The sequence below is a fragment of the Notolepis coatsorum genome (genome assembly GCF_963971535.1).
Source record: "Notolepis coatsorum genome assembly, chromosome: 2".
Lineage (NCBI taxonomy): Eukaryota > Metazoa > Chordata > Actinopteri > Aulopiformes > Paralepididae > Notolepis > Notolepis coatsorum.
In genome coordinates this window covers 190,449,839-190,468,767 of record NC_140166.1, presented here as the reverse complement: position 1 = coordinate 190,468,767, position 18,929 = coordinate 190,449,839, and the positions used below count along the sequence as shown (strand labels likewise).

Sequence of the window (18,929 nt, the reverse complement as noted above, 5' to 3'; positions counted from 1 at the left end):
AAATATGCCTCGTTTTATAAATGTGTATACAGAAACAATGCTGTTGCTTTTGTTGACAATATTCATTCATTTCATTGATAACATAGTGCTGTAATTTCATTTTCTAATAAATATGCATGATCAAGTTCAACAACGTGTGCTTTTATTTTGATATTCCTTATTTCCACGTTGAAATTACGCAATACATTAAGTGTGGGGTCGCCAAAAAAAATCATAAATAAAATGGGGTGGTGCTATAAAAAAGTTTGAGAACCCCTGGACTAGTACATTCATTGACCCGAGTATATTCCTCCACACCTGCTTATTGGCAGACAGCATTGAAGGCACAGCCACAGGTGTGGGGTCTTCTCTGTCGTGTGTGGCCTCAGAGAGGGAGAGTGGCCTTGGAGAGAACCCCTCTCCCCCTGACCCCCTGCCTGACAGCTGGTGCACCTTCAGTCATCCATCATCACACAGAGGAATGACTCACGCAGAGAGAGAGAGAGAGAGAGAGAGAGAGAGAGAGAGAGAGAGAGAGAGAGAGAGAGAGAGAGAGAGAGAGAGAGAGAGAGAGAGAGATGACATCTTTAGCTAGCATCAGGACAGCAGCAGATAAGGAGCCAGGTGGTTCATGTTTGACATCCACATGCTCAACTCTATGGTTCTTGACAGCTCATTTCATGCATATAATTTATTCATCCATGGCTCCAAGATGGCTGCTGTTAAAATCGTTTCATTCAATATTGTGAATGTAAAGGTTTTGGGTCCGACTCGTTACATCTTCCTTGTTTGGGGCATAACATCATTGCTAAACAATAGCTTTTACCTCCAGACAAAATGAGGTGAAAAGGTGGCCGGTGGAGTTTTACAGTAATGTTGTACAGTAAACAGTGTATGTTCTAACAGAGTAGTCTCTTTGTTTCAAATCATCTAAACGTGCACACCATCCCCATTATTTAGCTATGAATATATGTACACAAAGATCTTACAGTCTTTTATATCATGGATTTTGAAAACATCCCTCATCTGAAAACATGAAACTGACTGACTAATGTGATTCTTCTGCTGTGCGACTCAATTGTTATGAGTCACATGCTGTTTACTCTCTGGGGTATTCAGTGTGAGTGTGCGTGTGCACATGTGTGTGTGTGTGCACATGTGTGTGCGTGTGTGTGTGAGTGACAGTGTGTGTGTGTGTGTGTGTGCATGTGTGTGTGTGTGTGTGTGTGTGTGAGTGTATGTGTGTGTGTGTGTGTGTGCGTGTGTGTGTGTGTGTGTGTGTGTGTGTGTGTGTGTGTGTGTGTGTTTGTGTTTATAGGAAGTCAGTGATACGTAAAAGTGAGTCCTATTTACTGTTCATAAATATAAACCCAAAAGACAGTTCTGCTCGCTGAATGGGGAAACACTCCGTTTAGCCCTCAAAACATACAGCAAAACACAATACCAACAGTATTGGAGGTATAGGAGATCTGTCTCAAGCCGTAAAAACATCAGAAACTGAGTATATTTCTACATTAGTATATTCACATAGTCACAAACCCCAGGTTCTTTTTTAATGTCCTAAACTCCCTCATCAACCCCCGTCATGTGTCCCCTGTTGTCCCCTCATCTGCTCTCTGTGAAAGCTTTCTACATTTCTTCATTGACTAAATCTCTGCACTCAGACCATCTGACACCTCTGCTACTCCTCTCCCTCCCCCTCCTCTGCACCACATAGCTTGCTGTTTTCCAGCAGTTCGAGCCTGTCTCTCTCTCCTCCCTCTCTGACACCTACGCCCTCAAACACCTGCGGCCCACTAACGGCCCATTAGATAGCCTTCCCTCTTGCCTTCTCAAGGAAGTTTTTGTCGGCCCAATTATTTTGTGGTTGATTAACACCTGCCTCAGCTCTGGATGTGTCCCTGCTGCCTTCAAGCACGCTGTGGTGTAGCCATTGATCAAAAAGAAAAATCTCGACCCCTCTGTTCTTTCCAATTTCAGGCCCATCTCTCAATGACCTTTTCTGTCCAAAGTCCTTGAGTGAGTACTGTAGTCTATGTCCAGTTACAATCCTTCCTTGCTATCAATACGATCCATGAGAAATTCCAGTCTGGTTTCAAAACATCTCACAGCACTGAAACGGCACTCATGAGAGTCCAAAATTATTTGCTCCTGGCCGCTGACTCAGGTCGTCCTGTGATCCTGGTGCTCACAGCCTCCTTTGATACGTTGGATCACAGGATCCAGGGGAGGAAATTAGGCCACTTTACTCGCCAATTGCGAGTATTTTTTACGTTTGGCGAGTAATTCATGAAGAGCACTCGCCAGTCTGGCGAGTACTAGTAATTACAAAACAAAACAAAAAAATCATTCTGCAATCTGCTGATTCGCTCACTGACACAAACCGAACTCTGACTCCCCCCTTGATTCCTCCCATTTGCGCCACATAATAATCAGACCATAACCAATGAACATCATCGTTGTACAGATGCGCTCTAAGCTCCTCCAATGAACACTCGTTTTCTAGAAGATGCCGCCCATCTAGGGGAAGTGGACAGATCACTGCGCGCAGACCTACAAACTCCTGCCACCGGCAGCCGGCTTGACAACGTAGACAAACTTACAAAAACACATGAGTGGATGAAAATAATTGCATGTAGAGTCGTCGCTTTCGGATATCGGTGCGGTCTGACATGGGGGCGAACAACAGCACGCGACGCGTCTCCTTCGAGTCGGATGAGAATGACAAGTCAACAGGCATTAGCCGGCTAGCTACCTAGCATGTAACAAGCTACCATAACGCGCATTCAACATAGTGGACGACTATACTGAGCGGCTTTGCTTAAATGCAGCCGAGTGACATTTTATTATTACCGGGTTTCCCAGCATATCACCACTCGCCCATATGCCCTTCACAACGGTGATGTTGTCATACTTGGCATTCAGAACACACCTGCTGAACCCCTAGCGTTGTCGATTCGGTTCCAATGTATTGTCATCTTACAGCACAAGTACAGTACAACCAGAATACATTTGGCATACAACCAGAGTGCAAATGTAACAAGTCAAGTTCAAGTTGTTTTATTTAGCTATTACATTACAGTGAAATGCTTGGTTCTTTCACTGCCCAACCCAGTATTGATTGATTGATTGAAAACTTTATTAACAGATTGCAGAATGGGTACAATACAGTACAGCTCAATACACACAATTGTTAAGGGGATGCAGACCAGAGAAGGACTTTAGTCTTGTTTACATCAGGGTCCCCCATTTCAGTCCTGTTTGCTTAATGCCTTGTCCACTTCCTCCACACTCCAATATGTTATGATGAATTGAAAATGGGGGACCCTGATGTAAACAAGACGAAAGTCTTTCTCTGGTCTGCATCCCCTTAACAATTGTATGTATTGAACTGTACTGTACCCATTCTGCAATCTGTTAATAAACTTTTCAATCAATCAATCCCTTCAACCCTGCTCCTGTCAAACCTGCTCTTTCCATTCCCTCCATCATGTCCCCCCTTTCTGATGAATATTTCCTGCACTTAAGAGTCAGACACACATTCCTAGTAGTTGAGCTGTGATGAATGAAAACTTTATTTAACAGATTGCAGAATGGGTACAGTACAGTACGGCTCAATACATGCAATTGTTAAGGGGATGCAGACCAGAGAAAGACTTTCGTCTTGTTTACATCAGGGTCCCCCATTTTCAATTCATCATTCAGTATAACCTAGACCAGCCCAACCCAGCATCTTTCACTGCCCAGTTCAGCCCAACCCAGTCCAGAATAGTTCCCTCTTTCATGTTAATATGTGATTTAATGATGTAATATTTTGAAGAGTAGAGACAGTGTGATTAATTTACTATGATTGAAAATCAATTTAGACGAAGACGTACAAAGAAGTAATTATCACAATTAGCGATTTTTTTTGTCTGGTAAAAAATCTATTTGGCTGGTAAAAAAAATCAGATACCCGCCAGTTGGCTGGTAAGCCAAAAAGTTAGTTTCCTCCCCTGACAGGATCCTACTACATTTCGCAGAGTAAATTTTACTCAAAGTGAGTACATTTTACTCAGTTTGAGTAAAATTTACTCTGCGAAATGTACTGTGTATGTGGGCATCTCAGGTGTAGCCTTAACCTCTTAAGCATCGGGCACAAATGGGGCTATCTTTGGGGGGGGGGGTTTGACGATTGAATACCCAAAGTCATTTGCGATTTATTATAACTGTATACTTATAGCACATGCATGAGTCTGCAAACTCAACTTTCCAACAATTGATTGATTGATTGATTGAAAACTTTATTAACAGATTGCAGAATGGGTACAGTACAGTACAGCTCAATACATACAATTGTTAAGGGGATGCAGACCAGAGAAAGACTTTCGTCTTGTTTACATCAGGGTCCCCCATTTTCAATTCATCATAACATATATGACATACATGACGTACAGATAGACAGTACTGCTACATCTATACATTTATGACATACCAGATTTGCAAATACAGTACTTTTTGTGATACGAAAAGAGTCCAGAAAAGAGAGTATATACATTTGACGTAGAAACTGTACATTGGAGGAGGTTGGGTAGGTGGGGGGGGGGGGGGGGGGGGTGGGGGGGACTGTACATTGGAGGTGGTTGGGTGGGTGGGGGGAGTTGAGAGTTAAATGCTGCACTGAGAGCCTGCAGCTGGTGCAGGATATCAGCCTGCTGATTACCCTGGACAGTCTGCTGGGTGGTCAGAGTGTCAAGAGAAATCTGGATAGGCTGAACCTGGGCCCGGAGGTCCTGCACAGCAGCCGCAGCCGCGCCTAGCTGTTGGGTGTGGTCGTTGGTCAGCTGGATCTGACCTGCCAAGGCTGCTCTAACACTGCCTGTGTCGGCTGGGGTCGACATGCTCGGGTCGTAATGTTATGGTTTGTAAACAACCCCAAAAGCATGACACAGACAGGTAGTTCAGAGTTAGCCAAAAACAATGGGCGTATTTATTTACAAACAGAAAGAGCAAAAAAACAACATAAAGCATTCAGGGGGAATGTCCTTGAGCAGAGTAGGCTCTGCGGCTCTGCAGCTCGGCCCAGAGCAGAGTGGGCTCTGTGGCGCTGCGGCCCTGGCTCTGCGGCTCTGCAGCTTCTTGTATATCCACTCGGGAGGAACAGAGAAAAAGAGTGTCAATAAACGAGCGTATGGATTACGAGGCAGTCCAGTAATAAGTAGAGTCCAGTAACTAAAACAAGCGACACCTCTTCAGTGTTAACGGAACACACAAAAACAGAATGCAGGTCTTGAGTCCAGGAAAGAATGAGGAAAACAGAGCATCAAAAATATACTTCCAAAAACTCACCGAGGGCAACGGGAGAAAGAACGAGGCACGGGTCCATGGGGGCAGAGAGGGGTAACAGCGGCGATCTCCAGGAACGTACTGGAGAAAACAACGGAGAAACAACACAGGAGGAACAAGCAGCAGGTGGTGGTAAGCAAAACGACCGGACACTGAACGTTCAGAAACCCCGAGTATACAAGGGCTCCCATCGAGCTGAAACTCCCTTCAGGTGCGTGAAGGTAATTGGTACCTGGAAGCGTGCGGTACTGGGCCAGCCCTCACAGGACCTGTCGCAAAAATTAAAAGCTGACTGTATTTACAGTAGATTTCATTCTCGGTTCTTCATGCACGCCTAGTGATACTAAATCCAAATTGAACTCTGCCATTGGAAAGAGTAGATTTGGCCCGATCCATAGATGTGCAAGTTGGCTATAATAAGGTCATTTATAGGCCTCATATTCTATATTCTATAATAATATTTCAAATTGCATGGGTCCGGATGGCAGAATTCAGTACTGTATCTACAAAACCTTCTGTTTAATCATCTTCCCTTTATTAATTTCCTTAGATTTATTGTACACGTGATCTCAATAAGGTACTGAACGATCTTAGTGGCAGTTTTTCATGTCTGGTAATTTTTTAGCATGGTGTTAATCACTGTCAAAGATGCAAAGAAAAATCATAATTCATATTCTCAATTCATATCACAATTTAAGCAAGCTTAGTAATAGACACAATATTTCTGACACTGGGAATACATTCAATGAGGTCCATAGATGTCCCTAGATACCAAGAACATGCTAATGGACCTTGTAGAAGTGGAGCAATCTTCCATTTACTTAGGTATGTATTTTAGGCGGATTTTCAGAAAATAGGGTTCCGGCCTTAAGAGGTTAAGAGGTTTAACTCAGAGAAGAAGCGCAGATTTTCCTTGCAGACAAAAACAACCCATTGGCAGAGAAATGTGCTGATAATGAGCTCCGTTAGTGGCACTCCAGGATAATCAGCGGAGATTTTGTTCATTACGCATGATGCAACAGGCCACTGTCTGAGCAGGAAGCTCTCAATGATCTTTCATGTGACGAGCTACTGAAAGTCAAGTTCACTGGACAGGCCCTCGCAAAGTTCTGGATATCTGTCCGGAACGAGTACCCAGTGTTGTGTAATGCTGCGCATTACACAACTGGCGGGGAGGTTGGGTAGGAGGGGTGGGTGGGGGACACTGTACAACTGTACAAGCAAAACTGTACATTGGAATATTGACAAGACCATACAATGTATTGACAAGACCATACAATATATTGGTTGATTGGCAAAAACGCAGCCCGGAGCCCGACAGACGAGGGCAAAGTGCCGCGACATGCGCGCCAGTGTGTGACAGCCCTGCCGAGAGATGGACATTCTGGCTGCAATGTATATACACATAGTAGCCTGCTGGAGAAAATACCATTGTGTGCATCATTGAAATGCAATGTGACCTTCTTTCCGATAAGCAAACATGATGTGCTATGAATACTCTGCTTTTCCAGCTCTGGATTTCCCCTGATACTGTATATACACTCACATACTGTACAGTACTTACATATTTATCACTTCCAACGTAAATAACAAACATCTTTGCATCTCAGAATAGTATCTGAGGACGTTATTGCATGCTGGTTCTGATCAAATATTTATCCATCTTACTCTGACAAGAGCCTTGATTACGTCATATTTTCCCCCTTGGTTCATTTGAATGATGTCAGGATAGAAAAAGGCTGTTGATGTTTTGTCTATTTTAGACATGGCTTCGTCCTGGCGGAATGAAATGTGAAGCTACACTAGAGCTGCATAGAGACAATTTTTACAGAGACAGAGAGACAGTGAGACAGTGAGACAGTGAGACAGAGAGACAGTGAGACAGAGAGACAGTGAGGCAGAGAGACAGTGAGACAGTCAGACAGAGAGACAGTGAGACGGTGAGACAGCGAGACAGTGAGACAGAGAGACAGAGAGACAGTGAGGCAGAGAGACAGAGAGACAGTGAGACAGAGAGACAGAGAGACAGTGAGACAGTCAGACAGTGAGACAGAGAGACAGTGAGACAGAGAGACAGTGAGGCAGAGAGACAGAGAGACTGTGAGACAGAGAGACAGAGAGACAGTGAGACAGTCAGACAGAGAGACAGTGAGACAGAGAGACAGTCAGACAGAGAGACAGTCAGACAGAGTGACAGAGAGACAGAGAGACAGAGAGACAGTGAGACAGAGAGACAGTCAGACAGAGTGACAGAGAGACAGAGAGACAGAGAGACAGAGAGACAGTGAGACAGAGAGACAGAGAGACAGTGAGACAGAGAGACAGAGAGACAGTGAGACAGTGAGACAGAGAGACAGTCAGGCAGAGTGACAGAGAGACAGAGAGACAGAGAGACAGAGAGACAGAGAGACAGTGAGACAGTGAGACAGAGAGACAGAGAGACAGTGAGACAGAGAGACAGTGAGACAGAGAGACAGTCAGACAGTGAGACAGAGAGACAGCGAGACAAAGAGACAGAGAGACAGAGAGACAGTGAGACAGAGAGACAGAGAAACAGTGAGACAGAGAGATAGAGAGACAGAGAGACAGAGAGACAGTCAGACAGTGAGATAGAGAGACAGTCAGACAGAGTGACAGAGAGACAGAGAGACAGTGAGACAGAGAGACAGAGAGACAGAGAGACAGTCAGACAGTGAGAAAGAGAGACAGTGAGACAGAGAGACAGAGAAACAGAGAAACAGAGACAGTGAGACAGAGACAGTGAGAAAGAGAGACAGAGAGACAGAGAAACAGAGACAGTGAGACAGAGAGACAGAGAGACAGAGTGACAGAGAGACAGAGACAGTGAGACAGAGAGACAGAGAGACAGAGACAGAGAGACAGTGAGACAGAGAGACAGAGAGACAGAGATACAGAGTCACAGAGAGACAGTCAGACAGTGAGACAGAGAGACAGTGAGACAGTGAGACAGAGAGACAGAGAGACAGCGAGAAAGAGAGACAGAGAGACAGAGATACAGTGAGACAGAGAGACAGTGAGACAGAGAGACAGTCAGACAGTGAGACAGAGTGACAGAGAGACAGTGAGACAGAGTGACAGAGAGACAGTCAGACAGTGAGACAGAGAGACAGTCAGACAGTGAGACAGAGTGACAGAGAGACAGTGAGACAGAGAGACAGTGAGACAGAGTGACAGAGAGACAGTGAGACAGAGAGACAGAGAGACAGAGAGACAGTCAGACAGTGAGACAGAGTGACAGAGAGACAGTGAGACAGAGTGACAGAGAGACAGTGAGACAGAGAGACAGAGAGACAGTGAGACAGAGAGACAGTGAGACAGAGAGACAGTGAGACAGAGAGACAGTCAGACAGTGAGACAGAGAGACAGTGAGACAGCGAGAAAGTGAGACAGAGAGACAGTCAGACAGTGAGACAGAGATACAGCGAGACAGAGAGACAGAGCGACAGAGCGACAGTGAGACAGTGAGACAGCGAGACAGTGAGACAGAGAGACAGTGAGACAGTGAGACAGCGAGACAGTGAGACAGCGAGACAGTGAGACAGATAGATGCTGTTTTTAAAGGATGTACAATAGATAGTGTCCTCCTGGAGCACACACCTCTTCTAGACACGGTAGAGCGTGATGAATACTCGTGGGCTTTTACATGGCTGTCACGCTTCCTCAACAACTTCATCACTATTCCCTCCCACGGCTACACAGACTGCAGGCCACAGGAGCTTCCCGTCTGTGGAGCTCTACGTCTCACAATATCTCTATAGTCTACAGTTCACAGAGAGAGACCATTACAAGTTTTTTAATCTGTGTTATCGGGGCAAAACAAGATGCAAACATGCTATTGAGGTTCAAAATGGAAAATACAAATGCGGTGTGTCTGTTCTGTGGTTCTTAGTTTCAACCCGAGCCTGCAGGTGTCTGGTGCCTGTCAGGTAGGCCGGGTTCGGGCACAAAATGCCTGTCAGGTATGGCCGGGTTCGGGCACAAAATGGATGCTAATTAGTTTGGTCGGATTGGATTTCAGTGGGTACAGGGGAGCGGTTGCTACTGCTGGCCACAGCTCAGGCTTCGTCAAGAGAGGTCTGGAGAAATTCAAAGTAGAATAAGTTACTAAACTCCAAACCACACGTCAGACCAAAGCAAATAAAGTAAACAAGCAGCTCTTTTGCCTAGAGGTAGCTGTTTAACACTTTGAGCGCCATGCTGTGTTTTCCTTTTTACCCCCTTGAATGCCACGGTCCACTCCCAATGTTAACGTTAATATCGCCTAATCTATGTTTTAAATTATGGCTATGTGTCTAATCTGCCCGTCGCTTATCAAAGAATCATTTTCCAGTCAGTGTTGTCAAGGCAGATTGGTTTTTTATCACTTCATTTCCGTTTGAGAGCATTTTGAAAAGCACCCGTTTTCAGGTGAAAAACAACATATTCTATGACAATCGCCTTTTACTGGAATATTCCAGAACGTTGATATTTGTCGGCCTATTTATGAATCGTTTTCAAATAAACGCTAGATGATCAATAGTATACGTGCACGCACGCACGTTCGAGCCGCGTGCTGATAATAGCTGCTTTCATTTCCTCATGGATTTTACAGTGAAACAGCTAGAGCACATATCACAAAAAAGCTTATATCTCCTCGAAAACGAGTCTGATTATCCTAACACTGATAACATAGATTCCTTACCTGACATCAGATGGTATCCAAATGGTATATTCCAATTCCTGATCACCATTCTAAAAAATCGATAAGTATATTGATCCAACGTGTGTACAGTATAACCCATGCTTGCCGCGGCTCAGAGGATCCAGAATGAACTCTGGTAACTCCGGCTGCATCAGTGGACTGGAAAATGTGGACTGGAATATTTTTTTTCCCCCATCCATTTTCATTGAGTCCATTCCAAAAGGGTGATCGTCGGCGGCCCCTGGATTTCCAACGGTAGGCTCGGGTGATGCAATATGATTTCAGATCGCAAAAAATTAAAATTAAAAAAATTCAGAGAAAAGCGTGACGTGGCTTTCAACGTAACTATCGTAAACCCGAGATTAGCCGTGAGTGGCAATCAAAGTGTTAACAGCATTACAGATTATACCTTTAAGAGTAAAAAGACATGCCTCTCCAGCAACCTGGTTCGGGCAGAACATTTATGCGAATTAGTTGGTCAGGTAGGGCTCGGGCTGCAAATAATCTTTTAAATAAATAAGTAGAGCTCCGTCTGACTGCACCTTCGTCTTTGGGCCGGGAGCGTCAACTGGAGGCCGGCAGTAGGAGTGGATGGGGCCCGGGATTTACCAACCTGGTCTGGTACTCTGGTCTTCCTCGCCTTTCCGGGGCGGTCAGCAGTACTCCCCAACTCGCTCTCACTTCCCCCAATACCTCCTTTAACCCTCCCACACCTAGTGACTGAATTGTAAATAAATAACTTAGTTCCTCCCGCAAGCAGTACCCTCCCTCGGTGACATTAGAAACCTTATAGTGGAAAGGGGGAAGTTGGATAGGAAGGGGTTAATTGTATTAACGTTACCCACACCAAAAGAGTTAAGAATAGGCTCAGGAATGGACACGCACACAGGACTCCCATCTACGTTCTTTATCCTTATTTGTACTGTGCAGTTACAAATAGTCAATAGTAAAGGGTGTAATTCCATCTCTTGTAACACTTGTAAAATACACCCACACTGTATAGAACCAGGTATTGCCGACCCAAATATAATATACTTCAATGTGCTTGACTCATCACCCACGTCTGGGTTAGTACCAGGGATAATACCTCTCTCAGGCTTTACTTATATAGTAGTGATAATACCTCTCTAAGGCTTTACTTATATAACAACAGGTCGGTAACCTCCCCACAGGGAAAGGGTTAAGTAGATGGGAAAATATTACTAACACTTTGGTTGCCTTGGGTTAAATTCATGATATACCATAGGTTGCCGGCTCTATTTGTCTATGGAGAAGTACCCCTTCTTTGCATAGCTATAACTTTTTAAATTCTATTGCTACATTGCCATTATTAGGGCCCATTCAAAGTCCTATATGTATTGTTCATTGTGTAGCAACGTTAAACTTTTTCATTCACATATTCATAGTAAAGTATGGTCTAATGTATAAGTATGTTTTCATCTCTTTCTGCAGCTTTCTCCAGAACGTGATCTATAGCCCCAAATGCATTATATTGATGATGCAATACAGTTTTATGGCAATCAGCGCGATATAAAAAATTCCAACTAGACGTACTTCTAGAAGTTACTACACGTCATCTGATGTTGACCGGATGGGCTAGGGGGCGTTTATAATTCCGTGGGCAGCGTTATACCAATCATCTAATGTGGGTCAAATGTTGATAATAGCAGTTAGTATCGAAGACGGTAACGTTACACGCTGAAACTCACCCCAGTCTCCGCGCGCCGTTGGGCGATCATCGTAGAGTTGAAATCTTATCATTATGGGATGTAAATTTACCCGGTCCATCTCCAGCTTGTATAATGGTATATACGTCCAAATCATGTTGTTTATCGAGTTATTGGCAATCGATCACTGTGTAGCGTGACGAGCCAGAGTCCCGGGACCTATAGCGAGTGCCCGGAAGTAATACGGAGTCTAGCACAACCTCTATGGCACATCCTGTTTAAGCGATTGCTTACTGTGTACTGTGCAATAGGATCCTGAGCACCGAAGCGCCAGTGTACTCAACCAAGATGGCGGCCTCGCCGCACCACTCGCTGTCCGGGTGGTAAGATGGCGTCGAACGCTCTTGTCTCAGGAGCTAGCAAGCTGTGTTAGGCAGAGGGGGCAGTAGCGGGCTGGAGGCGCGTGCTGGGTGATGGCGACCTCTGCTGGACGGGACAAACTCCTGTGCTAGGCTGACGACCGCCGGTGCAGAGCAGATGTAGACCGCCGGTGAAGACAGGCTGCTGGCTGCGGGTTGACGCGCAATAATAATCTGGGGCTACCTTAACTGAAGCTACTCTGTGGGTCCAAGACAGCCCTCCTGCTAGCCCCACAGGAAGAACTGGGTGGATTGAATATGATTCAGTTTACTGTTTATAATCCATATTCCAGCCGGTGAGAGAAGGAGAAACTTGCGTCATTGTTCGAGAGAATATCAATGGAAACTAGTTAATATGTCTTTGTGCACAAAGGGGAGATAAAAGGCAAGTCAGCACTTCTGAATAATAGTCGAATATTCAGGGTGCTACATATATATATATATATATATATATATATATATATATATATATATATATATATATATATATATATATATATATATATATATATATATATATATATATATATATATATATATATATATATAACATTATTGCTAATTTCATTCATTCAGTCATTCAATTGTCAACACTTTCTCTACTTGTTAAATGGTAGATGCTCACATGTAAGGAGATTAGCCTACTAGTACTACATACTCAAATACAAAAAATGTGCAATCCAAATCATTATTAACATTTTTTTCTCTCCGGGTTTCCGGGTCAGTCTCAGGCATGTGATGATCTTCTTGGGAGAGCCGGGCTCAGGCTTCAACTCACTGGGGTTTGAATGTCCAGGCCTGTTGAGCACTCTGTCTGTAGTAATGTGACCATACTGAAGGGACAGTCAAGAGTAGGAGTTTGCCAGTTTGTCAGATGTTTTGGTGGTAATGAATATGGACTTCTCCACTATATTATTTAGCTGGGACACAAATAATTGGTCAGCAATTAAACAAAGGGTCCACCATATGCAAGGAGGCTTAATTGCTTCCTCTTTTATTTCATTATATCTTTAAGTGCAAGGTAAAACTTTGTGGATGGTGCGTTTCGCATACAGCCTCATCAGGCTCGCAAATAGTTGGATTGCCCCTTTCATAATGAGGTTACTTTGCGAAATGATATGAGGGGGAACTCATTTGACTAATGCGGTCACCAGCACAAAATAGCACACATCTCTCTGTAACACAAGGGGTGGAACCAATGTAAGTTCTGATTTACATACTGTATATGCATCATCCTCATTCCATCCTCTGCCCCGTCTCCACCCCCCCCCCCCCTCTGCATCCTTCTCTCTGTCTTCCAGTACAAACAAGTGGAGCAGTACATGTCTTTCCACAAGCTGCCAGCCGACTTCCGACAGAAAATCCATGACTACTATGAGCACAGATACCAGGGCAAGATGTTTGATGAGGAGAGCATCCTGGAGGAGCTTAATGAGCCACTGCGTGAGGTAACATCACTCTAGCATGATGGACATGACAATGTACATGCTTACACATGACAATGTACATGCTTACACATAACAATGTACACGCTTACACATTACAATGTAAACGCTTACACATGACAATGTACACGCTTACACATGCAAACAACACACAATCAGACATTCACAAACAGATGTGTTTACACAAGCACACGCACACACACACACGCACGCACGCACGCACACACACACACACACACACACACACACACACACACACACACACACACACACACACACACACACACACACACACACACACACACACACACACACACACACACACACACACACACACACACACACACACACACACACACACACACACACACACACACACACGCACACACACACACACACACACTCATTCTCTCTAGAGGTCGCTGTTTAACAGCATTACAGATTATACCTTTAACTCATTCTATGCCAGTCACGAGAAAAGTCGGGTTAACTCGCCAACCGCTCAGTGCCAATCACGAGAAAACTCGGGTTTTAATCGTTATTTCTTTTATTAGCTATATCCATACATTTTTCATCCATCCAACCTGACGTTATCATTGGGAATGGGTCTGAGCTCGAAAAGGGCAAATACCGCCGCCTATCGTCTCCCGGATGGTATTGCACATCATTGGATTGGATTGGGTGGGCATGTGCATCAGAAAAAAAGTCCGGTCCGGGGTTTTCCCTTATCTGGCAAGCAGTATCTGTTACCACATTCACTGGGGAGGCTGGGAGCAGCTTTCGATTATGTGTTTTGGACTATAACGTTGGATCAATAAACGCGATCAATATTTGGAATGGCGATCAGGAATTGGATTCATCTTTTTGCAGAACATATGATGTGAGTTAAGGACTCTATGTTACCAGTTTTGGGTTAATGTTCGGCTGTCTCGGAGTGATGACCGGAGTGTAGAACTTCCCGGGAGGACGCGCCCCTATGCCTCAAATAGATCCGCTATCAGTTCTATCTTTAAGCTTTTAAAATGTTCAGTTGCTATCACTATCAGCTCTATATTTAATTTTTCAAAATGTTCAGTTGCTATCGCATGCACTCATCTGTGTTTCACTACACACATGGGTGCATGCTTACCAACTGTTCGCCTGTTTTTAATGCAACATGCAACACTACTATCACCGACATCTAAGAAGGGAGATTGTGAGGGTCCGCCTGTCCCTGGACCTTTTTCCCCTGTCCATCCTCCTCAACAGCCCCCACCCTTGCACAGACTTTCCTCTACTCCTCAACAGCCCCCACCTTGCACAGATTTTCCTCTACTCCTCAACAGCCCCCACCTTTGCACAGACTTTCCTCTACTCCTCAACAGCCCCCACCTTTGCACAGACTTTTATTCTTGGCTTTTGTGTTGTCTCCCATGTGTTTTAGTCTTGTGTTATCTTTAGTCTTGTTCCCTTGTTAATTGTTTTATTAGTTCCTTGTATGGTGGTTGTTTACTCTGTCTAGTGTTCAGTCTTTTCTTGTGTGTTTAGTTCTCTGTGCTTCCTTGTTTATTTCCCCAGAGTGTTTGGACTTGGTTCTCTCCCCATGTGTGCCTCGTTGGTAATTAGTCCTCCTGTGTCCCATGTCTTAATTAGTCTGCCTATATCTGCTGTGTGCTTCCTGTACTCCAGTGTCAGTTCATTGTTTTGAGATCCTTGTTTGATGTTTCGGTTCCCTGTTTATTATCCACGTCCTTGTTCTCCTGTTTCATAGTAAGTTTCCCTGCAGTGATTTGTTTTGTGTTTCTGGACTTGCTCTCTTTTTGAGACTATTCTTTGTTTAGTATTCTTTGTTGCTGCCCTCTTTGTGAAGTAAAGAAATTTTTTGATATAATTCACCTCTGGCTCCACGTCTCGTCTGCCTATTCTCCCCTTGTTCTGCAATTGGGTCCTCAGACAACACTATCCATAACAGAGATCCCCCCTTGAATGGCCCTTCTAAGGTTTCTCTCCTCCACATTGCCTGTGGTGCATTTTTTCCTATTGCTAGGTTTTAGTGAGTTTTTCCTTACCTTCGCGTGGGGTATGTCTGGGAGTGTTGCATTTATTTAAATTTTTTTGACCTTATGGTATACCTGTTTTTTTTTCTTGGCTTATTGTGTTGTTTCTTCTTGACTTGTTAAGCACTTTGAGCTGCATTCTGTGTATGAAAGGTGCTATATAAATGAAGATTATTATTATTAATCAGATGTTTTTTTCGATCACAACGTGTGTGTGTGTGCATAACATTAGCGCTAAGCACGGCATGGATAATCAATTTTTCAGCCCGCTTCTCTAGCGTGCATAAGTACACATATACTATCGATAATCTAGCGTTCATTTGAAAACGATTCATAAATCAGCCAAAAAATTACAACGTGTTTTGTGTATTCCACTAAAGAGCTATTATCGCGGAATTTCTCTGGAATTACTAGAACTCTCCAAAACTATACTCCTATTCAAAACGGAAATGTACCAATGAAAAAACAATCCGTTTCATACATGTTGACTGCAAGCAAGTCATTGATAAGCGAGGGGTGTTTTAGACCCATAGCCATAATTTAAGATATAGAATAGAATAGAATAGAAAACTGTATTGCCATTTCAACCATGGTTGATTGGGATTTGTCTTGGTGCCACATACAGTACAGACATTATAAAAACCTACAATAAAAAACACAAGAATACATGCAATACAATCCCCACAATAAAAGTTTTACACAAACAATTAAAAAGAAAAAATACAACAGTACCTAAAATAAATTGCTCAGTGTTCCAGTTTAAAGTGCATATTGCCTTAAAGTGCATGTCGGCTGGTGCTAGCCCTTGTTGTGCAAAGTGCCTGAACATTTGTACTTGAGTTCAGGTGACGGACAGCCTCGGGATATGTACTGTTTTTAAAACGGGATGTCCTGCACCTGAGACTTTGGAGTCTTCTGCCAGAGGGAAGGGGGTTAAAGAGGTTGTAAGCAGGGTGAGAAGGGTCCCTGATCACCTTCTCCCCTTTCTGCCTGATTTGTGTGGCATAAATGGAGGCCACAGAGGGGAGCTCACAGCCGATGATTTTTGACGCTGTGCGTACAGTTCTTTCTAAATGTCCCCTATCATGGACGGTGGTGTTTCCGTACCACACAGTCATTGAGAAGGTAAGGACACTCTCCACAGTGGCTCAGTAAAAGCTGAGCATCGCCTCCCTAGACACACCAAACTTTTTAAGCTGGCGCAGGGAGTGGAGCCTCTGGTGGGCTTTGCTAATTATGAGGCTGGTGTTAACTTCCCATTTTAAATGATCACAATATGGTGATGCCGAGGAATTTAAAACTGTCTACCCTCTCCACCTGCTGGCCGTTTATGTACAGAGGAGGGTGGACTGCCTCCCCGCGCCGGAAGTCAACTATAATTTCCTTTGTCTTAGATATGTTTAAAAGCAGGTCGTTCTCCTTGCACCATACAGCAAAGCTATCGACTTCAGCTCTATAGGCCGATTCATCCCCGTTCTTAATTAGTCCCACTACTGTTGTGTCATCCGCGTATTTAAAAAATCGGACAGAATCAGAGTGGGAGGCACAGTCATTAGTGTATAGACAGTAGAGCAGAGGAGAGAGAACACAGCCCTGGGGGGCCCCAGTGTTCAAGGTCCTGGATCTAGAGAACAAATTACCTATTTTAACCACTTGTTCTCTGTCTGAGAGAAAATCTAGAATAAAATAGCACAGAGACTCATCAATTCCGAGCAATTTAAGTTTTTCAAATAGTTTAAAAGGCACAATCGTGTTAAACGCTGAACTAAAATGAATAAACAAAATTCGTACATAAGTGGCAGAGGCCTCCAGGTGCTGCAGGATGGTGTGTAAACACATGGATACAGCATCCCCTACAGACCTGTTGGGCTGATAAGCAAACTGATACATGTCTAATTTAACAATACTAGATAAATGATCACAGACAAGCCGACTACAAGCCATATCGTTTAAGCCTTCGCAAATTTCACCGACCTCCCATTGACTTCCTTATTGGCCCGGTAGCCCTATTATGGTCAAAGGGGCGTGGCTCTGAATGTGTTAATGATCACGTTAAAAAGAAACTTGCTCTCTTGCTTCCTCTCGCCCCACTCAGGAAATTGTGAACTTCAACTGCCGTAAGCTGGTGGCGTCCATGCCCCTGTTTGCCAACGCGGACCCCAACTTTGTGACGGCCATGTTGACCAAGCTGAGGTTTGAAGTCTTCCAGCCTATGGACTACATCATCAGGGAGGGGACCATCGGCAAGAAGATGTACTTCATTCAGCACGGCGTTGTCACCGTCCTCACCAAGGGAAACGTGGGCATGAAGCTGATGGACGGCTCCTACTTTGGAGGTACGGAGTGGCGTATGGTGCAGGATGCTTAAAGGAACGTGTTGACATTATGGGAAATGCGCTTACTGTCTTCTCCAGAGTGAGACGAGAGAGATACCGGTTTCCTCTCTGTGCATTTAGTAGAAAGCTATCCACCTGCATGTTAGCTTAGCACAATGAATGGAAGCAAACAGTACCGGTTAGCCTAAGTGCTGGCCAACTACTACCTCTGCCAGAGTTTAAGCTAGGCTACTGGTACTGTCTGCTTCCATTCATTGTCCTAAGCTCTCACTCTGGAGAAGACTGTAAGCAGATTTCCCATAATGTTGGCGTGTTCCTTTAAGAAACATTGATTTGTGGGTTAGGTCTATTTGTCTCTCTGGGTATCAATGATTCTATTATATTCCATTATTTTTAAGCAGAGTGGGCAGTCCACTCCCCTTTAAAGGGGACATGCATTGCTATTCCTTGCACTATTTGGGCAACTTTACACAATCCCTGTTAGTCTATGGAAGACATCTGTAAGGTTTATTTTTTTTTATCCACTTTTTCTCCTCCTTTTTCAATTTTTCTCCCATCCCAATTTAGCCGTGCCAATTCTCCCCTCCCCTGTCTTGAACGTTGCTTGCATGTGCCCCCCCACTGGCCGGTTGTAGGGAGGATAGAAGCCCTTCACGTGTCCCCTCCGATACATGTGCAGGCAGCCAGTCACATCTTTTCACCTGCCAGCGCGGACTCTCATTTGGCGAGGAGTAACGTGTAGGAGGCTCACACTGCCCCCGCCATTTTCCTGTCTCTGCTGTGCAGGCACCCCAACCGACCTGTAGGAGTCGCTGTTTACAACGTCCAGATTACCACCCATCGACTTCCACCCACTAACTCTGCCAATTGAGTTAGTATGACGGCCGGCCAAAGCCGGAGGCAACGCCGACAGCCGGATTCAATACCGGTGTCTCTTGCGTTGGTGACGAGCACAATGTCCGCTGCGCCACCCAGCCACCCCTGTAAGGTTTATTTAAAAAAAATCTTTGTTTTATATTT

At 44.3% G+C, this 18,929-nt stretch overlaps 1 protein-coding gene across 1 annotated transcript in view; it reads left to right on the top strand.

The window, feature by feature from the left end:
* Positions 1 to 18,929, top strand: part of hcn2b (hyperpolarization activated cyclic nucleotide-gated potassium channel 2b) — a gene marked incomplete at both ends in the record, with an annotated part of 135,362 nt that overhangs the window by 85,664 nt on the left and 30,769 nt on the right. Inside the window, 2 exons of the mRNA XM_084307819.1 lie at positions 13,394 to 13,540; positions 17,669 to 17,909. Of these exons, the coding sequence (XP_084163945.1) occupies positions 13,394 to 13,540; positions 17,669 to 17,909 (388 nt within the window). The remainder of the gene's footprint in view (positions 1 to 13,393; positions 13,541 to 17,668; positions 17,910 to 18,929) is intronic.